Source organism: Heloderma suspectum, chromosome 5 (assembly GCF_057233095.1).
Source record: "Heloderma suspectum isolate Gila_16-S chromosome 5, 16-S_ref, whole genome shotgun sequence".
In the NCBI taxonomy this organism is placed as follows: Eukaryota; Metazoa; Chordata; class Lepidosauria; order Squamata; family Helodermatidae; genus Heloderma; species Heloderma suspectum.
The window spans coordinates 101,831,185-101,857,684 of NC_139462.1; the positions used below are offsets into that span (position 1 = coordinate 101,831,185).

General features: G+C 40.8%; 1 protein-coding gene across 3 annotated transcripts in view; it reads left to right on the forward strand.

The window, feature by feature from the left end:
- The window catches only part of APBB2 (amyloid beta precursor protein binding family B member 2), a 243,694-nt gene that overhangs the window by 173,863 nt on the left and 43,331 nt on the right, over window positions 1-26,500 (forward strand). For all 3 annotated transcript variants that reach the window (XM_084856916.1, XM_084856917.1, XM_084856914.1), the window contains 2 exons: window positions 13,585-13,731; window positions 16,347-16,474. In XM_084856916.1, coding sequence (XP_084713042.1) covers window positions 13,585-13,731; window positions 16,347-16,474 — 275 coding nt within the window. The remainder of the gene's footprint in view (window positions 1-13,584; window positions 13,732-16,346; window positions 16,475-26,500) is intronic.

The window sequence follows — 26,500 nt, forward strand, 5'->3', positions numbered from 1 at the left end:
TGCCTCAGTGCATTGGAAAGGTTTGGCTATCTGGCTCTGGCTTACGCTTTACTGAAAAATAATAGTGATTGATACTGTGCTTTAATGGTTGGCATTTCCCATTTTGTTATGAATTTAAAATGTTATAATGTTAGAATTAATGAAATGAATTGTTTTGTGTAGGTATTAGTGCAATGATGTATTATTGCAACTGATGTATTGGTACACGTTCGTGTTTTTGTATTGCTGTTGTGTCCTGAGCCACTTTGGGCATGTTCTGTGGGGAAGCGGCATACAAATTAGAATGATGGTGATGAGGGAGGAGAGATGGCAGCAGAGAGTGGAGGAAGGCAGCCTAGGAAAGGGGTTTTGGAGGAAGCTGAGGCAGGATGAGTCTAGGAAAGGAGGCAAGGAAAGCCATGGAGACAACATGTACTGTACCTGGACAGGCCACTGCAATATCTGCAGCTATGTGGATCAGGGCCTGTTTTATTTATTTTATTTTCCTGTTGGTTGGTTGGTTTGCTCCAGGAACAATGAAGTCCACTTCAGATACTATCCAACCTACAAAGTGCCTTCTGCAAAGCAGAAAGGGATAGTGGGTTTGTAGTGTTCTAACTGCAAGTAGTTATACATGGTTTACTAAAGTGATTCCCAGGCAATACCTGCAAGATCCACATACCTTCATAACCAGTAGAGATTTGGTTCTGCTCCCTGGGGCTTCTATGCTTTTTTGCTTTCTCTTAATTAGAAAATTGTGTGCTTATTTCTGAATATTTGCTTGGCTATTTTTGTATGATGCAGGGAGTCCTTGTTTAAAACGATATTAATTTCAGAACAGTATTCCAAAAAATGGAAAGACATGTAATAATGTTTGGCTTTCTAGAGTAGTTGATTAGGAATTTTAATGTGATAAATCAGTTGGGGAACTTCTCAGAGACAAGGGCTACATTTAAATCTGATACAGTTAATTAAAATATGTACTTTTTCATTATCTTTGGTAGCATAGCATAGGATTGCCTTTTTTTCTTTGCCTGTGCAATCTGTTTAACATTTTCTAGTATTTAATTTCTACGTCAATTCCACTGTAAAGTGTTCTAAATAGATTTCATTCTATATATATTTTCTGGCAGCAGGGAAATTGCTTTATTTCTGTTCCAAGGCTGAGGAGTCTTCTAGCTTGTGATGACTGACTAAGAAATGGTTAATTTTTTGACCTAAATGCAGTTCCTAAGATACGTTTGCTCAGTGTTCTGTAGCAAAATGACTTGTTAAATAATGTAATGATTTACATAGAGAGTGTACAGACAAGGGTCCAAACTTTTTCAAGTGAACTAAGAGGGAGGTTTTTCTAATAGACTGAGCAGTGAATGCCAAAAAGGAAATCAGGACCCACCTGATCAGGATTGCCAGAACACTGGCTGTACTATCTGTGGGGTAGGGAATACACCCCAAAACACATTTCTTTCTTGCCAGAGTTTAATTATTAGTTTAATAATGGTAATAAGTACTTCACATTTCTGTAGCTTTTTAGAGTGTTCAGAGCATTTCACACCTTAGTAGTCCTTTTGGGTTAGTGTTATCTATTGCAGGTATGATTTGCAACAAAAGGTCTGAGAGTAGTGACTCATCTAAAGCCTCCTTTTAAATTCATGGTAGATGCAGAAGCAAAATTAGAACTAGTGACTTTCTGGTTGACAGCTTGAGGTCAAACTTCATATTACAGTACATACTATTTTCTGTGACAGTCAGGTATCTCTATATCATCTCTTCTACTTGGATGATTGAGGAAGGAGATATGGACCTGTTGTTTTCTGTGACAGCTGTACATTTCCCAAAGGCCACCCTCAGACTCTCACCCATTATGCTACACTATTCTCAAATTGTTAGTATGTCTTGTTTATTTCTACTATGACTCAAGTAACTTGGCCCCATATATATAGATTATAGAATAAAGACAGGTCATGGTTTAGACACCATCAGGAGCCATGGAAAAACAGGAAGTGCTGGGAAACCAGGGAAATTCAGTGATAAAAAAAACCCTGCCAGTTTAAGGCCAGAGTAAAGGCTATCGCATGTTGGGTTTGTTGAATAGGTAGAGGAAATGACTGTAAGAATCAGCAGGCCTCAAACACAACTGTTCTTTATTTATCACATACAGAAGTGAAGAACTTAGCAGAACTCCCAACTCTACAGCTGCCAGGTTTCAAAAACAATAACTAACTCACAGTACCCTTCCCAGGTCCTCCCGCCTTAGCTATCATAGTCTTCCAACCAGCGAGGAGGTACCCTTTCACAGCACGGTCTCTGCACTCTACTAGTAAGTGTAGATTGCTCAGATGACTTTCAGTAATTGCTGTAAGTAAGGAAGGAGTATTGCTCCCATCACTTAGTGGTTCTGGTGCTTCAGCTGGCGGTAAGAGAAACACATCAGTTCCAGATAGATCTTCAGCAGCTACCTCTGCTGATAACAACCCACCCTGGTCAGGAAGCCCTCTCAGCTGGTCAATATGGTGATGATACACTGACCCATCTGCACACCGGACTTTGTATGACACAGGTCCAGTGACCTCAATGATAGCGGAAGGAACCTACCTCGGTCCAGCACCATAGTTCCTAGCAAACACCTGATCTTGTGGGGCAAATGAACGGAGAGTAGGAGCTGAGAAGGCAGCATCCAGAGCTTGCTCCCATTTGCTTTGTTAGTCTTCCGCTAAATCTGGGTGGAGATGGTCAAGGCAAGTTTTTAGATGCCACCCCATAAGTAACTCTGCAGGACTGACTCCTGTTGTTGCACAAGGAGTAACATGTTGAGAAATGAAAAACCTGGCAAGGCCTCTTGGCCAGTCTCCTCCCACAATGCACTTCAGAGCATCTTTTGTTGTCTGCACCATCCATTCTGCTTGGCCATTTCCTCGGGGATGGTGATGTGCAATGGTCACAGCCCAAATAAAGTTCTTGTCCACAAATGATTTAAATTCAGCAGATGTAAAAGCAGTCCCATTGTCTGAGACTATAGTATATCAGGCAACCCATGGGTTGCAAATAAGTGGCGTAGTGCTGTGATTGTTGCAGCGGCTGTTTGTGATAGTACTAAGACTATTTACAGCCATTTTGAGTAAGAATCTACCACAACCAAAACGTTTTTTCCTTGAAATGGTCCTGCAAAATCAATATGGATTCTTGACCAAGGCTGCTTGGTCACTTCCCATGGAAAGATAGGTGCCCTTGGTGGATTGTGCTAGGGGTTTGACAAGTACTGCAGTGTTTTCAATATCTGAGTCAATACCAGGCCACCAGATATAGCTTCTGGCCAATGCTTTCATGCAAACAATCTCTGGATGAGCTGCACACAGCACAGTCAGGGTGGCTTGACAACCTTTATCTGGAATAACAACACAGTTTCCCCATAGCAGACATTCCATATGAGCAGACATCTCATGCTGACAGCATTTGAATGGCTTAAATTCCTCTGTCAGTTCTTTATCTGTCCATCCCCTCCATACCCAGCTTAAAACACGAACCAGTACAGGATCTTGAGCAGTCAGCATATCAATCTGATCAGCCTGAAGAGGTGGGTCAAGAAGGGCTTCTAGCATCAAGACTTCCAGTGGAGAAGCTACAACAAAATCTGGAATTTGAAGTGGTACCCAACTCAATCCGTCAAAATTATCTATTGCCTTTCCTGGTTTGTAGACAAGTGTATAATCATAAGCATGGAGCAGAATGCTCCAGCACTGCATGCGGGGTGATAGTATGCCGGGAGTAGGCCTACCAGGAGAGAAGATTCCTAAAAGAGGCTTGTGGTCCGCGCATATTAAAAAAGCATGGTCATAGAGATAGTTGTGGAACTTCTTGACTCCTGCAATAACAGCCAAGGCTTCTCTGTCAATTTGTGCAAAGTTCCTTTCAGTGGATGACATAGTCGTTGAATAATAAGCAGTTGATGCCTCTGTGCCTTCCGGAAATTTGCGGTTTAGCACAGCACTAACCCCGTAAGAAGAAGCATCGGTAGTAAGGATTAGTGTGTGTGTGTGTGGGGGGGGTATTTCATCATAATGTACAAGCACAGAATTTGAATTCAACAAGTGTTTGACATTCTGGAAAGCATTCTTATGCTGGCTGGTCCATTTCCATGGAACTCCTTTTCCCAGCAAAGGGTGTGTGTATGTGGGGGGGGGGGGGAATGAAGTGGCTCAGCAATGGTAGCCTTTTGTGGAAGAAACACATGGTAGAAATTAAGAAGTGCCCAGAAGGCTTGCTTTGTTTTTGGAGCAGGTGCATCATGAATTGTATGTATTTTTTCATCTGTGGGGTGAATGCCAGAAGCATCAATACGACAGCCCAAAAATGTTACGCTGGAGGTTCCAATTTCACATTTCTTTTTTACATGAATGCCAGATGTGTCAAAACAATGTAGGACTTCTTGAAGTCATTCAGCAAGTTCTTCCTGTGTTGATCCCATGAGCAGGACATCGTCAAAATATGGTACAACACCTGGAATTCCAGAATGTCGAGTTTCCATGAATTATCGGAACAGTCCAGGGGCCACAGAAATTCCAAATTACAGACGCTTTACTCAGAATGCCCCTCGATGAGTGATTGTTGTTTGGGCATCTGCTGTAGAATCATCGACGACTAACTGCTGATAAGCCTGAGCCAGATCAAATTTTGCAAAGACGTTCCCTCCACCAAGAACAGCAAGGAGTTGATTGACAGCAGGCACTGGGTATGGATACTGCTTAAGTGCCTTATTCACAGTGCACTTGTAATACCCACACAGTCTCACCTTCCCATTAGGCTTTAATACGGGCACAATGGGCATAGCCCACTGGGTCTGTGTAACTGGTTCTAGCACACCTTGCTTGATGAGATGCTCAAGCTCTTCTTCAATTTTTTCCCGCAATGCGAAGGGCACATCCCTGGCTTTCATGCAAATTGGTGCAATAGGTGGATCCAGATAGAGTGACACTGGCTTCTGTTTGTATTGTCCCAGTTCTTCAGAAAAGACCCTTGGAAATTTATTAACAATTAATGCAAGCCAACTGTAGTAAGGGCATGAATTCCTTGAACGCTAATCCCTATTCATGAGAACCAGTTTCTCCCCAAGAGGTTTTTTCTTTGCTGCTCCGCAATTATAAGTGGAAGTTTCCCTTGGAAGGAGCCACACAGTACATCTACAGTGCAGCATCCAACGATATCAACCTTCTTTGCATTGTAATCATGCAGAATGTATGATGGACTTGACAACTTTGGAGCAAGGGTCCCAGAAAATATGTGCTTAAAGGTATCTCTGTTAATTATGGATACCCCAGACCCCAAATCCAGTTCCATTTTGCACTTCCGCCCATTGATTAATACTGTTGCATACAACACAGAATCATGAGGTTTCTTGCCACAGACCTTCTGAATGTGATATAGCTGTTGTGTTTCATCACCCTGTGGATAATCAATCCCATGAGATGCTAGGTGGAGTGACTCTTCGTTATAGTTCCTTGGCCTTGTGCTGACAGATTTTGAATGGCAGACTCACTCAAGGTAACCCTTCTTCTTGCAAAACCTGCACTCAGCATCCTCAAAACTGCACAGAGAGCGCTGATATGGTCCTCTGCAGCCTGAGCAGGAATAAGTAAGCCAGAGCTATCTGCAGATTTTATGGAGGGCGCATTTCTTGTGTTCTGTTGACCTTGCTGCCCAGAATTCTCAGCCTGCTTGCTCTGGATAGCATTTACATCATCTACATCTCTCTTGAGTTCTGTGACATATAGTGATGCAGTCTCACTGGCTAATGCTTTTTCTTGAGCCATTGCAAATGTCAAGTTTGGCTCGGACAGGGGGCATAGTTATAGTGCTTATTCATCAACCCCACAGACAAAGCGATCGCTCAACATATCCTCTAGAAAATCCCCAAAGTTACAGTGTTGAGAAAGATGACGTAGTTCTGCAATATATGTGGCAACGCCCTCTCCAGGTTGCTGCATTTGTTTGTGAAATTTAAATCTCTGCACAATAACTGAAGGATTTGGTGAGAAATGTATCTTCAAAAATCCTAAAAGTTCATCAAATGTCTTAGTTTTGGGTGAGGCAGGAGCAGTGAGGGATCTTATTATGGCAAATGTCTGTGGCCCACAAATAGTTAAGAGCACAGGTTGCTTTTGTTCAGCATTAGCTATCTTATTTGCTTCAAGATAGAATGAAAGCTGTTCTGCATAAGAATCCCAGGAAGCAGGTTGACTAACATCAAACTCTTTGATATGTCCAAAAGCAGCCATTTTGATTTTAATTCTCTTTAAAAGCAAACAAACAAAAACACAGGAGTTGCTCAAGTTCTTAAGTCGGTCTATCTGACTGCTTGTATGTGAACCGAGAATGATTCTTGGTATGAGAACTACCGGAAGTACAAGCTGCATTTTGAAGAGGCAGAGGAACTAGAGATCAAATCGCCAACATTCGCTGGATCATGGAGAAAGCAAGAGAATTCCAGAAAAACGTCTATTTCTGCTTCATTGACTACGCTCAAGCCTTTGATTGTGTGGATCACAACAAACTGTGGCAAATTCTTAAAGAGATGGGAGTACCAGACCACCTTACCTGTCTCCTGAGAAACCTGTATGAGGGTCAAGAAGCAACAGCAAGAACTGGACATGGAACAACCGATTGGTTCAAAACTGGGAAAGGAGTACGACAAGGCTGTATATTGTCGCCCTGCTTCTTTAATTGACATGCAGAGTACATCATGAGAAACGCCGGGTTGGATGAATCACAGGTCGGAATTAAGATTGCCGGGAGAATTATCAACAACCTCCGATATGCAGACGATACCACCCTCATGGCAGAAAGCGAAGAGGATCTAAAGAGCCTCTTGTTGAGAGTGAAAGTGGAGAGTGCAAAAGCTGGTTTGAAACTCAACATTAAAAAAACTCAGATCATGGCATTTGGCCCCATCACTTCCTGGCATATAGAAGGGGAAGAAATGGAAGCAGTGTCAGATTTTACTTTCTTGGGCTCCAAGATCACCGCCGACGGTGACTGTAGCCATGAAATTAAAAGATGCTTGCTCCTTGGGAGGAAAGCTATGGCAAACCTAGACAGCATAGTAAGAAGCAGAGACATCACCTTGCCGACAAAGGACTGTATAATCAAAGCTATGGTTTTTCCAGTAGTAATGTATGGCTGTGAGAGCTGGACCATAAGGAAGGCTGAGCACTGAAGAACTGATGCTTTCGAACTGTGGTGCTGGAGAAGACTCTTACGAGTCCCCTGGACTGCAAGGAGGTCAAATCAGTCCATCCTAAAGGAAATCAACCCTGACTGCTCATTGGAAGGACAGATCCTGAAGCTGAAACTCAAATATTTTGGCCACCTAATGCGAAAAGAAAAGTCACTGGAAAAGACCCTGATGCTGGGAAAGATTGAAGGCAAAAGGAGAAGGGGACGGCAGAGGATGAGATGGCTAGATAGCATCACCGATGCAATGAATATGAACTTGAGCACACTCTGGGAGAGAGCGGAGGACAGGAAGGCCTGGCGTGCTATGGTCCATGGGGTCACGAAGAGCTGGACACGACTTAATGACTGAACAACAAAATCTGACTGCTTACCCGTTAGCTGTGTAAATGGATTCACAGTCCTTGCTGCCTGTATAGCTCTGAGTATCCCACCTTTGTTGCCATAAAATGTTGAATAGGTAGAGGAAATGACTGTCAGCAGGTCTCAAACACAACTTTTCTTTATAACACAGAGAAGTGAAGAATTTAGCAGAAGCTCCACCCACTGTTGCTACTCCCAACTCTACAGGAGCTGCCAAGGTTCAAAACAATAACTAAACCACAGTAACTCCCTTACAATACATAAGAAGGTTCAAGCTCCACAAAGCCAGGAAATTTGAAGCCTTAACTGACATGCCCCATGATCAGTAATTATGCTGTGCAATGTCACAAGTTGTGCTTGCTTATGAGCAACAGACAGGCATGGGTCAGCTCACAGGAAGATTCCTCTAGCAATACAGTAATAAAGCTGAGATGTTTCATACAGCAAGACAGGATAAGGACAGCATGCAGCATCTTTGCTGACCAAGGAAAAGTGTGGGTGCATGGAGGGTAAGTTGTAAACAGGCACAATTTGTAACATTGCACAACATCATTATTGATCACCGGGCACGTCAGTTCAGGCATCCGTCTTAGTGTCAAATTTCCTGGCTTTGTGGAGCTTGAGCCAACATGAGATAACCTTAACTATGGTCTTAAACTGGTAGGTTTTTAATCATTGAATCTGTATTGTATTGCAATAATGATGGTAGAGCTACTGGGAGTGACTGAGCTGTCCTTACGTCACAGAGAAATGTGGCAGGTAGGCAGACAGAAATGTCTTTGGCCACCATTGGCTAAACTGCTCTATCCCAAGGGTCTCTCTCTGTTACTGGTTGAGCTGAACTGCTCTGCTCATAGAGAGGCAGAGCCCACAAAAGGGTCTTGATAAGGCAAAAACGTTGCAGGTGCCCAAGGAATACATAGGTGAAGAATTGCATATTAATTTGAAATATTCAGATCTTTAGCTACATGCCCCTATTTTAAATTAAAAGTGGAACACTTAAAGTCACAAAGCTAAAAATACTGACCTTCAGTTCTGGCCGTATTGTGGATTCCCTAGGGTTGCTAACCATCTGTCTCCAAGTATTCTGACTCTGAAAATGTTAAACGTTCCTCTCACACTTTTCCCTCCAATGGCAGATGTTTATATATCATGCAAGCTATACAACTCAAACAAATGTATATAGCCAGTTAAAAATCAAACCAGGTCCCAAGACAACACCTTGCAGGATTGCTGAGTTGATGGTACATACCGGGTGCTGGCTACAGTGCAGCTTGTTAGTCACAGGGGGGCAGCAGCACTAAAGAATAAAGAATATGCTCTGTATGTTAAATTATTCACAATAGCTATGCAAAATGAATCAATATTTATTATTTCATTCTGAAAGTCAAGTAACTCCACCCTCAAAATATAATTGTATTGCCAAGGGAAATTTTTAAAAACCCAATATTTTGGAACTCTGTGTATGAGATAAATTTAGTTTGCAATGTTTCTCCTAATGATGACAATGCTCAGATTTAGTAGAAATCGCTAAGAATGAGTGTTTATAATAACATTTTCTCATTGATTTGCTGGTGCATTGAAACAAGATTTTTTTTTAAATCTACACATCTGTAAAGAAAATGTGTTGGAAGTTTGGAACTGCTAAGGAATCAATTCATATCTTCACTGTGCTGTTTGGAAGCAGCCCCTCTGTCTCAGTGTAGGCAGTAGCTGAGCTGAACAAATTTCCAGCCATGTGTTGAAGCTGGAGTGAATCAGCAGCACTGCAGCACCATTAAGGTTGCTACCAACTAAAATCTTCCTATCCGGAGCTGCAACGCAATGGCAACCCTTCCTTCTGTGAATGAGCACAAGCGAACTGTATCAGCACTGTTGTCTCCATAGTATAATAATAAAAAGAATACTAGTGATCTGTGAAAATGAATGATTTAAGCAAAAAAACAAAACCCTTTTCCGACCACACTTCTGAAATGCACATCCCATCAAACTCCTCCTCTTCAAACATTTACTTGCTGTGTCAGCTGATGACATTTTCTAGATGCTCAGCCTTGACTTGTTGCCTGACTAACTCATATGCTTGCAGGGAAATCATAAGTGGTGCTATCAGGCCAGTGTTACACATGAAAAATTACATATCCTGCCATATGCTTCCCATGACAGGACACCATTAGCGGTTAGAATTGCAGCAGCTGACTAAAGAAACAAGCTTTCTGCATTATCGCTAATAGCTTCTGCATGTGAGAGAACCTGCTGATTGCATCCCAAATATTTATTATTCAACCACCACTGAGCCAGATTTCTACTGCAATCTTCAGATATTTCAGAGAATATCTGAAAATGGTAATTTGTACCATTATGGGCCCCTTTGCCCTCATCTCCTTCCACCACAGACCCAGGCAAATAAAACCAAATGTGAACAATAATGTGTATACTGTCGTTTAAGGGTTCTGAAAGACAATTTTGATCCAGTTGAATGGCTGCTGTTTGACATTTTCTATTTCTTCCTTTTACATGGGAGTTGGAAATATTCAGGGGAGGACTGTAATTTTTGTAAGATGACTGAAGAGGGAAAGCTTTGGTGAACAGCTGTTTGGTCTAGATGGTAACAGCATGGAAATGAGAATGGGCTGAAAGGGATTGGATTTCTTAAACAGCTGATTTCTTTAGAAATACTTTTTAAAATTGTCACTGCTTTCCTTTGTTCTCCTAGGTCAAAGGCCAACTGTACATCTATAGTTTCTTGGAACATTGCAATTTAAAAGGAATAATCAGTTTCATTGTAGATGAGTTACTAATAATATGTTTAGAATTTATTTCTCAGTTTGGTTACATTTGGAAAAGGAGCCATATGTCTTTGGTAAATATAGCTTTCCCAAGCTGCAACAACTGTGCTGGCTAAGCATACTTCTGTTTTTATCATTTATAATTAGCTATCATATATTGTAAAAGATTATGTTGCATGTCCCATAAAGCTGCTTCACTCAAACACAATTCCATCTCTCCATTAGTCGTTTGGAGTTTTTGTTGTATGCTATCTTGTGGAGTATATTATAATGCAGTGTTCCAATAAGAGAAATACGCTAATGGTGTAGTCTCATATATATATATAAATACATATACACACACACACACACACACACACTCAGACGTAAGTGCCATTAAGTTCAGTGGGGCTTGCATCCAGCTAAGTGGGTATAGGGTTGCAGCCTAAGGGTACAATCGTATTCATGTTTAGACAGAAAAAAGTTCTACAACTCCCAGCATCCTCCAGCCAGATGTAGAACTTTTTTCTGTCTAAACATGCATAGGATTGCACCCTAAATGTGTTTATTTAAAATATGAATGTGAGATCTGTCCCAAACTGGTTAGCCAGGTTAACACTGCCATCTAATCTGGGTGGTGTTTTTTTTTTTTTTTGCTGTCCTGACAGTACTTTCACAGCCATCATTTTTTCACTTTCTGGTTCTTGGGGGAAAAAGTTAGAATTTGCTACAACATAAACATACTTTTGCTTTATCATTTCCAATAACTAGTTTCATCTTACTTAAAAAAAAAAAAAAAATGCCCGTATCAGTATTCCTATTGATTCTGGCCTGGACCATGCAACTTAACCGATGTGCCCATGGAAGTTTTAGAGATGCGTTTCTCTAACAAAGGGGTGTGGAACCTCAGGCTGGGGGTGAGCTCTCCTGGGATCCCAATCAGGATGGCCACACCCTCTTTCCCTGGACCACCAGTTGTCTGGTGGTTTCCAAGTGTTTCTGCCATTTTTCCTCATTCTAAAAAGTAGAAGTGCTTCTCCTAAGGCTTAGTTCTGCCAGTAACTGCTTTAAGCTAAAATGTGCTGGTATTTTTGGTTCTGCCCCTTTGCCTTTGGCCCTGCCCACCCTTGAATGTGCCCCCCCCCCCAAGTTTCTCCAAAATGAAATTTGGCCCTCAGGCCAAAGGAGGTTCGATATCCCTGCTCTAATAGCACTAGCCAGGCCACATGACAACCCTATGTTGAAATTAAAGGGCATTTCAAAATCAGGTTGTCAAAGGCATTGGGAGTATATTGTTCAAAGGGGGAAAAGTCTCTAGTTCCAGTGGGTTGCTCTTTAGGTTTCAACTTATGAACACCTTCCTTTGGAGTGTCAATATGGGTCAAAAGTCAGTTTATTGCATGCTTTTAACTTTATGGAACTAGTTGTATTTTTATTTTTTGGCCTGAAGAGTTATGTATTGTGATGTGTAAAGTACACCTCAGTGGTGAATTCAGAATGGTCATAGGCACCATGGTGGGCCACCCATGAACTCAACACATGGTGACTGCAAGCACATGGACAGTGTCTGTCGAGCCATATAATAAGGCAAATTTTGCCATTACACCTGATTGAAAGTGTACTATTGCAGAGATGTAGCTGAATTTCCCTCATTGCATAGCCAGGTGACCGGGTAAAATTTTCCTCATTGCACACAGGTGACCAGCTCTCCATGTGGTTGCAGTTAGCACACACACTTGCCTCGATCTAATTCATGGGATTTAAGGTAGTCATAATGAACTTGTCCCATTGAATTCTGCAGGCTGTAAATGCATCCAACTTCCTCTAGACTAGGGTTGTTGAGTTTTGAAGCAGCTACCAGAGCAAAAACAATCGTTGGAATCTACTCAGCACTTCAGCAGTTAAGTGAGGTTTGGCAGACCACTGTAGTAGAAAGGGAAAGGGCCAAAGTGGGAGAAGCCAACTGAGGCAGAAACAAAATTTTAAAAAAATGTAGTGGAGTGTGATTACATACAAGAGGGATCTGAAAGCTAGGACGTAGGAAAGTCCTCAACCTTAAAGAAAATGTATGTCACTTGCAGGTAAATTTACCTAAACCTTATTTTCACATTCCTACCACGTGTTATCAGCAAGGATTTTTTTTCAATTTTTTCTTTTTTTTTCTTTTTTTTTTTCATTATTAAAGACTACCTTTCTTTCATTAACCACTTGTTAAAATCATATTAATTTAATGATACATTTGTCAAAAGTGTATTGATTTCATTACTCATATGAAATCAATACTCTTTCTGTTCTTTCTTAAACTCATATTTAGTTGCCACCTGTGAGAGCAGCAGAGCATCTCTCAGTCTTCTGGCAGCTGCCGTGCTATATACCTTGAATGCCCTGGACATTGCGTAATTCCAGGGCATTCAGGAAGGAAAATGGTAGCTGCCAAAAGACAGCTGCCAAAAGAAGCTCCACTGCCACTGGTAAAAGCTAAGCCCCATTCCATCCCCAAGTGGGCACAAATGTAATGAAAACGTACCAGTTCACTTCTAAATATATTCATTTTGGAACAAAAGAAAATTCAACCAAATTGGCTCCATTCAATTTCATTTCTCATTAGGGCCAAAACAAATGCACACTAGATTGTATTGTGTCAATATTGTGTGGTGAATACTTGAACATGTATGTGGTAAAGGTACTATTTACTACTCCAGGACAAATAATTAAAAGCTAGAGTTCTTTCTTGCATGGTAAGGTTATCTTCGGACATTGGGTGGGCAGAAGATAGATCTCTGGATGTTTTGGACTTCGATTCACACCATTCCTGAACATTTGCCATGCTGGCAGGGGCTTATGGAAGTTGAAGTCCAAAACATCTGCTGATCTACTTTCTGCCCACCCCAGGCTTAGAATATCAGGATACATCAGTTAGAATATTTACTACATGGAATTAGTATGTTAGAAATACCCTGATAATGTTACAAAATCAAATGTGAGAATGTGGGAATTTTGACACAGTGATTATCAAGTTAAGAGACACATTTAACTAAGAGAGCCATATTTATGCTTTGCTGAACAATAGAAAATATATTTAGCTACAGATTTCTCATGGAATGATGTTGAGAACAATGTAGAGGTTTGACCCTGCCAACTTCAACATAAACATGAGCTGACATACCATTAGCAGAACCAAAATATATAATAATCTTGTGGAGCCCATTAAGATATAAAATGTAACGTGTGTTTTTTTACTTCCTTACAGTGCTTTGCTGTTCGTTCTTTGGGATGGGTAGAAATGGCAGAGGAAGATTTAGCTCCTGGAAAAAGCAGTGTCGCTGTAAACAATTGCATCCGGCAGCTGTCTTATTGTAAAAACGATATACGAGACACCGTTGGCATTTGGGGAGAGGTAAGAAATGTTTTGGTTGTATCTCTGGTCTCACTGGTTCTCTGATGGCACCTGCTTTTCCCTGCTCTTCTCTCTTTCAAATTCAAGTAAGAGCTGCCACTGTCAGAGAGAACAAGGAAGTAAAATAGCCAGTGGAGCAATATTTGTTTTCTGTGACAAGGAAAAGTGAGATATTGCTGTGTGAGTGAATGTACAGTGGTGGCTCTCTCCTTGCCAGAAGCATTGTACATGATGAGTGCTGGAAGGAGCTTCTCCAGCTCTGGCCATTTGGAGTGATTGTTGGGACCAGGGCCCATTACCGTTGCATGGAGGCAGCTTGTTAAGAAGGTAATACGAGTGATAGCCCTAATTTAAAAAAACACTGTAATTCCCCTGCTGGGCCAGACTAAGGGTCCATCTAGTCCACTGTCCTGTTTCCAGCAGTCCTCCTTTGTTGTTCGTCTCAAGCATCTGATATTCAGAGGCGGCTGCCTCTGGACTTGGAGTGTCTGTTTAGCAATCATGGTGACCAGCTATGTTTATTCTTCCATGAATTTGTCTAACTATTTTAAAGCCATAGAAGCTATCATCCAGTTACGTGGGAGAGAGAAAAATATATTTCTGTTAACCTTCTTCATATCATTCATAATTTTATAAACCTCTGTCATATCCCTCCTTAGTTATCTTTTTTTCTGAACTAAAACTCAGAATTCTTTAGGATTTCCTTCATAAGGATAGTCGTCCAACCTATTACAAGTTTGGTTGCTCTTTTCTGTACCTTTTCAAGTGTCACCCTATAGACAGTATTCCAAATAGGGTCATACCACTGAGTTTTATATAAACAGAATTACAGTCTTATTTATACACTTGCCCTTATGGTGTTCTTTACAGGGAAGTGGAGACTTGACATGTGACACCTGAAGATACATTATCCCTTAGGCCAGGAATAGACAACTTGATGCCCTTCAGACATTTTGGACCACAATTCCTATCAGCCACAGCCAGCATGGCCAAAACATCTGGAGAGCATCAGGTTGCCCACCCTTGCCTTAGGACTTCCTCTCTACCAAGTAGCCTGACTGATTCAGGCTCCTTCTACTAATTCATCAAGAAAGGAAGAGTTAAGTCAATATTTAAAAATATTGAGGAAGAAGAAGAGGAATGCCAAGCAAGCCTACAATACCAAGATCCTATCATAGCACTGGGTCTGCTTGACCAAAGAGAGTGCGGTTCTCAGAAACTCAAAAATAGGACTTTTCCTGATATTAAATAATCTACACCTTTTTCTGAGTACTAATACAAACACAGCACTCTAATCCTTCACCCATAGCTCTGTATCATATCACCATGTAACAGACAACATTAATCTTGCTACAGAGGGAAGGGATTCACTACTTTTGTTTTAAATTGGGAAAAAATGAAAATGTTTGCTCAGCTGCTAGAGAGGAAGAGTGCACAACCTATGGAAAACCTTTTTTTTATGTCACTGAAATTGCAAGTCCTAATTATGGGTGGGAGTAATTTTGATTGTATTTATCAGATTGGATAAACATACCTGCACTTGGTTGCTAGACCAGGAGAATCTGGGGAAAGGAACGCTTGGATTTAAATAAAAATAAAGAAAATAGTAGCACTTTTTTTTATAAAGGTCACAACATGGAAATCTGGGGGAGGAGTTCTGTCAGTTGTCAATGAATGATGTCATAAGCACTATCAATAGGGGCTTCTGAAACTTGGATGTGTGCTAAATCAATGAACAATGTATTCCAAATGACAAATACAGTTTGTATAGTGAAGGTGAACAACAAAAAACACAACGTAGAGATCCCATGCTGCAAATGAGTAGCAGTTATCATTTCTTTCTTGGGGGAAAAAATGCATAGAAAGTCCCATACTCTTTTTTTTTTTTTAACTGACTATTCCATCTTTTGGAAGTGAGGGTAGTCTTCTTAGCATTGTCATATTAAGCTGGAGAATACAAGCCACATGTTGTTTGAAATAAAACTTCAAAGAAATCTGAATGATTGGTTTCCTTTTTATTATAAACTTTAACCCAGAGGAAATATGAATCAGATGTTCCTTGAATTACTGTATGTGTATGACATTTGAGGCTGCCCTGCACAGAGCTTTACGTAATCAATAAATGAATTGTGTTGTTAAAAACAAATACATTCAAATGTGTATTCTGATTTATTTTTAGCATCACATTTTATTTTCTCAACACTTGTTGAAACAGAAGCAAATTATTTTCAAATGCTCGCAGAACAAATTACTTAATTTTAGATAGGAAAGACAGCAGCCTTAGGGCAGTACTGCATACTAAACCCATGTTTACCAAGATGGTGAGCAGGAGGGCACTTCTAGGGAACAAATGACAGGAGTAAGGGATGCTTAACCCATTTGCTGCCCACCAGTTCTTCCCTTCAAATCGACCCCGCTGAGCTCCCACCCCCCAGCCAGGCTAATGTCTAATTTTGGACCCAGTTGGCGGGGGGAAAAAAGACTGGTGGTGCAATCTTGGTGGGAGAAAGGTTACATTTTCCAACAAATGCCCCTCCTGCTCCTGGAATTTGCATTACAAATTAGCGGCAAACATTGTTTTGGATGAATATGGTATTTTGTTTGTTTTTCATTAGGGGAAAGATATGTATCTTATCCTGGAGAATGACATGCTGAATTTGGTTGACCCCATGGATCGCAGTATTCTTCATTCTCAGCCCATTGTAAGCATCCGAGTCTGGGGAGTAGGCCGTGACAATGGCCGGTGAGTTTGGAATACATTTTCTCTCCCTTTATGATGTTGAAAACTGTTTGTGTAAAATGCAGTAGAATGGGTTCTTGTATCCATGAAACTATGAGGAGAAATGGACATAAAATGACATTTGGTTGCATTTGAACATAACCTTCACTTTACTAGTAGTAACACAACCAAATACAGGTTGTAGCCAAGTGTACACACTTCTGAGAATAAAACATACGTAAAATAGAGCCTATCATGTACAGAGAATAAAACATACAAAATCTTAAGACTCAAGGTAAGCTTGTCTAAGCTGGGCAGCCTTCACTGAAAATTTAGCCGTATTAAACATTATAAACCTCTCTGGGCTGGACAATAGGTATTTAATCTTACCCATATCGCTGAATGTAGGGATCTTTGCTACAAGATTCTGCAAATATTTTTGCCTGGGTCCATCATACAATTTACAGTACAACATATAATGTATGGTGTCCTCTACCTGTTGGCTGCCACAAATGCATAGGCACTGTTCTTTGGGAATTTTCTTAAATCTCCCTTCCAAAAAATTTGATTTCATTGTCTGACAGCACAAAGCTGTATATGCCTTGCGAAGAGAAGATGATTTTAATTCAGACAAGTATTTCTCTTCTCCATGGCACTGATTTAAACTGGGGAAGATGTTAGAAAATCTGGATGAGCTAATAGCATCCATATCCTTCGCTACAAACAAGGCTTGAAGCCACACTAAAATATTGCATCGGCTGGGATAGATTCCAGCAGCAAAAGGGGTCTCTAAATCAAGTCCATAGTTCCTCAATAGTAATTTGATATTAGTTAACCAGTTATTTTGAGAGGATATGTGTAACTGCTATGTTATGCACAATTTAACCAGACTTGAACATAACAATAAATTATGGTTTATCATTACATGAATGAGTTTTGGTTTTGTGAGCTCCCTATTCCCTTTTCCTCTTCCAGCGTGGCCATAAGGAGGAGACTAGAAGCATTCACTTTCAGTTTAACTAACCACTTTCAGTACTATCAACCATGGTATCCTTCTGGACTGTCTCTCTGGGATGCGAGAGGGGGGCATGGTGCTGCAGTGGATCTGGTCCTATCTGGTGGGTAGGACCTAGAAGGGGGTGCTTTTGGACTTCTGTTTCACATCTTGGTCATTGATTTTTGGGGTGTCTCAAGATTCCATCTTGTCCCCCATGCTCTTCAACATTTACATGATACCACTGGGCAAAGTCATCCAGAGGTTTAGGCTGAGTTGGACTGGGTCATCAATACATGGATTACATGCAGCTCCATCTCTCTTTCCATCTTCTGTTTCAAAGGAGCTGATGGAAACCCTGAACAGGTGTTTGGAGGCAGGTTTGGGGTGGGTGAGGGCAAACAAGCTGAAACTTAGTCCAGACAAGACAAATGTGCTGGTGATCTAGATGGAGGTATACTACTGCTCCTGGATGGGATCATAGTCCCCCTAAAGGGCAAGGCATGACGTCTGAGAGTACTGGATTCTGTGTTATCTGTGGAGGTGCAGGTGGCATTGGAGGTCAGGAGTGCTTTTTATTAGCTTCGTCTGGATCTCCAGCTGCGGACTTATCTGGAGAAGGCAGATCTTACCTCAGTGACATATGCTTTGCTTATATCCAGGCTAGATTACTTCAGTGCACTCTACATGGGACTGCAAAAGATGGCCCAATTGCTTCCATTGTTGCAGAATGCAGCAGTTAGAATGTTTGTATTCAGATCACATTGCAGCTAGTTTGTTAATTACAATGGCTGCCTATTTCTTTCTGGGCCCAATTTAAGGTACTGATATTAACCTTTAAAACACTTAATGGTCTGTGACCAGGCTATCTGAAGGACCACCTGCACCCGTTTGAACTTGCTGAAGCCTTAAGATCGGCATCTGAGGCCCTGCTCTTTGGTCCACCAGAGGGGTTAGTGAGAACCAGGGATAAGGCCTTGTCTGTGATAGCCCCACAACTGTGGAATACCCTCACAAGGACAATACATATGGCCCCCTTTTTTTGCCCTTTAGGAGAGACTTAAAGATGTTTCTATTCCATTCTGCATTTGGACAATATTATGGTGCTATGTTTTAACAAATATTTTATCTGCCACTATGTTTTAATGCTATTTTTATTGCTTTTTACTGTTTGGGACTACATTGGCCAGCTTAGCCAATGCTGAGGGATGATGGGAGATGTGGCCCTCCAGATGTTTTGGCCTACAAGTTGCCCACTTCTTAATTAGGATAAGCTGTTCCATTAATTTCCAGCACCTTCCACTTGCATGACTTTAGTTGTATTCACAGCTCCTTCAGTCAAGTTATACATTTGGTGATGGGGGACAGAACAACATGTTCAACAGCAGACCTGGGTCTGGGAACCAGAGATTCCATTTAACAGCTGCAACATGGCAGGATAGAGGGGAACAATTTGCATCGGAGAAATAGCGGGTGGGAAGGACATGCTTAATCTTTCCCCTGCCTGCTGCTTGAACAGAAATGAGCAGTTTTCAAAATCTCACATGGCCCTTCTTAGGGAAATTATTCTCTTCTGTTCATTGTCAGGTAGACCGTAAGTATTATGACTAATACAGTAACTCCTACCTCTTGAATATTGAGTTATTTGAAAGTCATTGCTACCTTGAGGTCCTCAGATTTTTTATCAGATGTTTTCCTTGTAGTAATTTATTTGGTTGAGATTTCTCTTTGGAAGATGAAAAACCTTTTAGTGGCACCTGACCAGATGATTTCCTAAGCCATATGCTAATGAAAGATTGATGAAAAACAGAGATCTGCTGATAAAAGTTTAATCTAAGGGTATGTCTGCTAGTGCACCTCACGCAGAAAAGCCTTTTGAGAGATTGATAATGCTCTTAGCACAAGCTATACTGTTATCGTGAACACTTGCATTAACTTCTTTTTAATACAGTGACATAGTAAGTATTTGCTTCATGATTTATTCAAATGTTTTGCTGACTTAAACGTATGATTATTTTACACAGTGGTCAAAGGTGTGTCTTTACTTCTCTTAATCATACCTTAAAGACAGTAACCTGGTTTGCACAATTAAAATAAGCCATCATGGTTTATTTAAGCCATGGTGGCTTATTTGAATTGTGGTGTGTGCTGGGCGTGTGTGGGGTGCAATTTCCATAATAACTGCCTAGGCTGAGCTTGTTGTGTCATCTGAACCCGGGTGACATGGCTTGTTGGAAAGGGAAACAACCCTCCAACAGCCCATGAGTTATTGGAAGTTGTTTTCTCCTCCAACAAACCATGCCACCCAGGTTCAGATGACACAACAAGCTGCATCCAGGCAGTGATTATGGAAATTATTCCTGCACACGCAGTGATTTAAATAAACCACCATAGCTTAAATAAGCCACCGTGGCTTATTTTGATCATGCGAACTGAGCTAATATATTGCTGAAGGTGTCTAATCTTAAGAAAATAGTCAGCCTATATCGAGGCGGGGGGGGGGGCTAAATTAAAACAACCCACAATAAAAAAGTGTGTATGTTGCATACACATGACTGATCCTACTGCAAATTTGACTTATTAATTAAGTTATTGTATAATATATGCTTGCCTTTATGTCAGAAATTATGTTATAAATAAATCATTTTTAGAGGACTGATCATAAAAGTTTTCTTGGCCATCTCTGAAGCTACCTCTGGCTTAGATGATGGTTATGGGAGATAGCATAACAATTTGAGAGACAGTGTTGTAGTGAAGATATAAGACTGGCTCCCTGCAAACCAGGGTTGCAAATCAGGAACTTTGTTTGTTTGTTTGTTTATTCAAAGCATTTATATCCTGCATGTCAGTCAAAAGACTCCAAGAGCAGCTCACAACAATCAACAATCAGATAGCTGCTACCCTTAAATTCACAGTCTAAAAAGACTTGAGACACAAGGCAAGGGATTGGGAGGGCGGAGGGATTATTAATATTAATATTATAAAAGCATGATGGTGATGCTTGATTCAGTTGCCCAGATGGATGGAAATATATCAATTGAACACAGATTTTCCCTGCAGCTATTGTCCATTTGGGCTGGCCTGTTTCTCTTTATTCTTATCTTCTGTAGTTTCTCTTCTTTTGAGTTCAAGCCTAATTTGTTTCTTTTCCCATCCACTCAGAGCAAGATGTTTCCTCAGACACCCTTCTGGTGGCAACTGGGGGAGGGAAGGCTGCCACTGGGAGCTAGATGATGGCATCTCACCAAGCTGTTTCTGCTTCTTCTCCTATCCCCTCAGAGCAAAAACATGCATTCCAAGCTCCTCTCTCCTCCAGTTTCCAGCACAAATTCCTCCTTCATTATGTCCAGATTTTTCCCTTCCTTTTCCACCTTGGCTTTTACCACATTTTGGCATTAGTGATGCTTACCATAATGAATACTAGCCAGGCGGCTCCTAACCAGACTTTGCAAATGCTAGCCTCAAGCAAGCCCCAGTTCAGATGAGAACTGCAGTCGATTTCAGTGCAGGTATAAACACTGAAGTTTTGTTAAAGCCAGCCACAGCAGGCAGGAGGGTATTTGAACCAGAAGGTTACATGAGAATTGAGGAAGAAGAGTGGGAGAGAGTAGGTGTTCCCATTGCTGGTTCCAAATTTGCAGGCCACGTTTTGCAGGAAATCAGTGCTATATCTGCAGCGGACCTGAAGGAAAAACTTTTAAGTCTTTCTTTTTGATGGAACTGTGACCTCACAGGCCATCCAGATTATGAGCCTTGTGAGTTAAATTGTATTAATTCTATTCCATGTGCAACAGCCATTCCTTAAGAAGAGCCCACTTAGTTTACTCGGTAGCATCCATCTTCCAAGCCCTGGCATCCCAACTATGACCGATTAAACTCTATACGAAAGCAACAAAACATTCATTTTGCTACTGAGATTTACAGTCAGGGCCAGAAATATCGGAACAAGGATAACTGTTTTGGCAGTTGGCCTCTGTACACCACCACATTGAAGTTGAAAGGAAACACACCCAGATGGGAGCGAAGTCAGGACTTTCAGCTGTAATTCAAGGGGTTTGACAAAAGTGGGGCACTACCCATTCAGGAAGTACAGCCAGTGGCATGCACACACACCCATCGTTGGTGGCTCATAAGTAATGGAATGAATGGCTGACAAGCAGCTGCATGGCCAGGTGTGGCCTATTTCCTGGGCACCCCATGACCAATCAAGCAGATAAAAGGCCTGGAGGTGATTCTGAGTGTTGCATTTGCAGTTGGTAGCTGTTCACTGGAACCCCCAAGATGAGGTCCAAAGAGGTGTCCATGCGAGTGAAGGAGGCCATCATTAGGCTGAGGAAATGAAATAAACCCATCAGAGAGATCGCAAAAACAGTGGGAGTGGCCAATACAACAGTTTGGAACATCCTGAAAAAGAAGGACTTAACTGGCAAGCTCAGCAACAGCAAAAGGCCTGGCAGACCACGGAAGACAACTAAAGTGGATGACCGCAGAATTCTGCTCATGGTGAAGAGCAACCCTTTCACAACATCTAGCCAGGTCAAGAATGCTCTTTCCGAGGTAGGCATATCACTGTCAACATCTACAGTCAAGAGATGGCCTTTATGAATGTAAATACAGAGGCTTCACAACAAGGTGCAAACCACTGGTAACGCTCAAGAACAGACAGGCCAGATTAGCCTTTGCCAGCAAACACCTAAAAAAGCCTGCCCAGTTCTGGAATAAGATTCTTTGGACTGATGAAACCAAGATTAACTAGTACCAGAATGATGGGAAGAGAAAAGTATGGAGAAGGAAAGGAACAGCTCATGATCCAAAGCATACCACATCATCTGTTAAACATGGTGGAGGCAGTGTTATGGCATGGGCATGTATGGCCGCCAAAGAAACCGGGTCACTGGTGTTTATTGATGACCTGACTGGTGATAAAAGCAGCAGGATGAATTCTGAAGTGTATAGGGCTATACTTTCTGCTCAGATTCAGCTGAATGCTGCCAAACTGATAGGACACCACTTCATATTGCAGATGGATAATGACCCAAAACATACAGCAAAAGCTACCCAAGAGTTTCTGAAGGCAAGGAAGTAGGATGTTCTTCAATGGCCAAGTCAGTCACCTGATCTCAACCTAATAGAGCATGCTTTTCACTGACTGAAGACAAGACTGAAGGCAGAAAGACCCACAAACAAACAGCAGCTGAAGGCAGCTGCAGTAAAGGCCTGGCAAAGCATGTCGAGGGAGGAAACTCAGCATTTGGTCATGTCCATGGGTTCCAGACTTCAGGCAGTCATTGACTGCAAAGGATTTTCATCCAGGTATTAAAGGCGATCCTTAAATTTGAAATGATGTTGGTTTGTTCCATTACTTATGAGCCACCAACGATTGTGTGTGGGGGGTGTATGCCACTGGCTGTCCTGCCTGAATGGTTAGTGCCCCACTTTTATCAAACCCCTTGAATTACAGCTGAAAGTCCTGACTTCGCTCCCATCTGGGTGTGTTTCCTTTCAACTTCAATGTGGTGGTGTACAGAGGCCAACTGCCAAAACAGTTATCCTTGTACCAATATTTCTGGCCCTGACTGTATACTTTTGTTGATTACACAGTATTTATTCAGTATCCCACTTTGTCATGTTTTCTTTTCCTGCTTCCATTTATACAACGGAATAATTCAGAAGATAAAAGTGAAGAGTGCATATTAGCAAGGAAATGTGTAAGAGCTTTCCTGTCTGAGCTAAGGTATCCACTCATGTGCTTTGACTTTTTCCTCTTGTCTGTGAGCATAAGTGGGAAATTTACATTCCCCAAAATAGATGTCATGTGCACATTAACCCATATACTCCCTCTTCCCCTTATCTTTTGCTTCTTATGCATTTGAAAACTAGGTCATAGTCCACTATGGACATTGCTGATTTTCTTCATCTTTCCCAGTGAGGCTTTCTGTTAAAGTAGTAACAATGCAGCCCTATCTCTGCCTTCCTTGTCTCCCTCATGAGACGTTGCTCTCCCGTGAATGTAGTGGTTCTGTTGTCACTACTTCCCTCTCTAAAACATGGTATTCCCAAAGGATTGCGGTGTACATGCATATATTCTATATGGTGTACCTGTACATATCAGCCCCCTAGCACTGCCTGTGAGGGATATGTTGAAGGACTGGAAATAAAAATTGCCCAGAAATGGACAGAGGGCTTAAGTAAGGGAAATTAGGAGTGTTGGAATGGACTCCTAAATAGAGTGGATTTTTCACAATAGATTTCTGATAGAAATTAGGATCAGACCTGGAGCATTCTGGTATCTGTTTCCTATCCTAATGAATCTGTTTTGGCCCACCATAGCACTCGACAGAGGACATGAGTTGGGCACTAAATCACAAAGCTGAGGTTTATAACTTATTAAATTTCTACAGCTGTTGTAATAACTTTCTAGCAACTTCTGAAACTCACTGCAGATTTATTCTGCAGCCACCACAATGCAAAACACAGCCATGTAGAAATTAACAAAGATAATGTGACATAAAAGCCCCAGAAACATCTGATAAATTATGTTAAAACAGATGCAGTACAATAAGTGAACTACAGTTGCCATAGTGGCATATGATGATGTGTGTGTGCAAGGCACTATCACCAGCATTCATGTGGCAATTTCATAAACATGACAATACTCAGAAATCAGGAAATCTCAAGTTTGCATCTTGCTTCTGCTGTGAATTCACCAGGTATCTTTAGATGATCCACTGTTAGTCTCATCCCGACATCTGCAATATGGGGGATATTTATGTATACATAAATGCCCTGGACGTGGTTTACAAGCATAAAAAAACAAAAACAACAATAAAATAACAATTAAAACAATAAATGTAACAAGGAAAATATCAACATAATAAAATATTAAAACATGAGAGACATTACAAGTTTTGAAGTACAATGCTGATATACCTTACAGAGTTATTGTGTGGATTTCAACAAGCTAGTGAATGTTAGGCACTTCTAAATACTCTGAAAGCATTATATAAATGCTATGTATTATTGTAATTATTATTATGTAATAATACTAAAATAATTAAAGAGATATATATATAAAGACACACACACACACACACTAGGAAAACCTGTTGTACCAGCAAACACTATTGGCGTTGCACTATAGTTAGGTTACACTAGCACAGCATAACTTACATTAGCGCTAGTGCCAAATTAGTGCCAAATATCCAGTAAATAGGATACTGCGTAAGTAACAACAATTCTAACTGAAGCTTAGAATATCATCTTATTTTAATATATCTCATGTTGTTTTGTAAAACAGTGTAGTTAGACATTTATTTAGTGCAGTCCCTTAAATTTAAATAGCTAGCCTTGGGGTTCCTGGATCATTGTTTAAATTGCTTGTCAAAATTCCCTGCAGTTCAGTGCAAAAAGCACCTGTAACCTAATTGAGATTGAATCCTAATGCTTACTGATTTTTTTTATCATCATCTTCATTTCTGATGGTGGTAGTAGTAGTATATAAGCAAGCCAAACATTAATCAACTATACTCTGAATTTTTGTGGAGAATAATAACATCATAATACATAAAACCAAACTATCCATAGTTGTTTATGACTCACTCAGTCCTTGGTCACATTCATGATATCAAGCATGCAGCATATGGACTACCATTTGGAGCTTTTCCAGCATAGTTTTGCCTTTCCTAGAATCATATAATTTCGAGAGAATCTTTTCTAGTACAGTCTTGATTCTCTCCATCACTCGAAATCAGTGCTGGCCTTAATATATTTTGCTGCCTGAAGCAGAGCCCAAATACATCTCACCACCAGGGCCAATACTTTAAAAAGTCTTGCTGCACCATTCAGGCACTTTTACAATGTGATTTACATGGTGTGCCTTAAAGAGTGTCCAGAAGCTTCAATGGTGCAAAATGGGGTAGCTGGCTGCTGCTAACCAGTTCACAGTATCAGGACCATATTACACCTGTCCTGACAGACCTGCACTGGCTGCCAATTGTTTTCCAGATGCAATTCAAGGTGTTGGTTTTAACCTTTAAAATCCTAAACAGTTTAGGACCTGGCTTTCTAAGGGATTGCCTGTCTCATTATGAGCCTGTCGGATATTAAGATCTGCAAAAGAGGCCTTTTTGAGGACACCATTATTCACAGAGGCCTGTTTGATGACCGCACATGAAAGGGCTTTTCTGTGTCACTCCTAAGTCATGGTATGCGTTTCCTCAAGAATTATGATTGGCTCCCATTCTCTTGGGTTTTAGATCAGGTGTGAAGACACATCTTTTTAATCTAGCCTTTTAAATTATGTAGTTGTTTTAATGTTCTTAGTTTTATTGTTTTAAGGTTTTATAGTTTTAAATTGCTGTGTACCACCTTGGTCATAGAATCATAGAATAGCAGGGGATGGTGTTTTTGTAAATAAGACAATATATAAATATTATAAATAAATAAATATCCTGTCTTCATCTTTCACTTGCATCATGGTGCTGCCTGAAGCAGGTAACTTTACTCACCAGGCCATTACTCTGTTTTCCAAACTGAGATATCTCCAATACTTGACTCTCATTTATCTGAAATGCACAGTCGTTTAAAAAACCCTCTCCCTTGCTTTTACAATGCAGCATGTGCTGCAGCTCATGAAAGTAGCCCAGGAAAAGTTTTTGCTGACTTTCCTATCCATACATGCCTATGTAGTCCTCAGATATACACTGGAAATCTGAAAGAAAAGCAAAATATACTTCTTTTCAATCTATAAAAGCTTCCTTGCATACTCACCTAGAGGCAATTTGTACTCACCACATATGACTTAGATGAGTAACTGTTTATAAGTCTGCTCTTGTTTTCCAGAATTCGTATTATCCCAATTTTTATGATTCTCTTGGGGTAGGTTACTTTTTTTTTCTGTGACTTTCCACATGTAATGGTGTTGCCAGATATTAAATACCAAAATGCGTCTTTACCAGTAATACGATACAGAAATCATCACTTCATCAATTCAAGTATTTAAATCATGGATGCCCTAGGATATCTTTGAATGCTGGTTGTTAAAATATTTATATGAT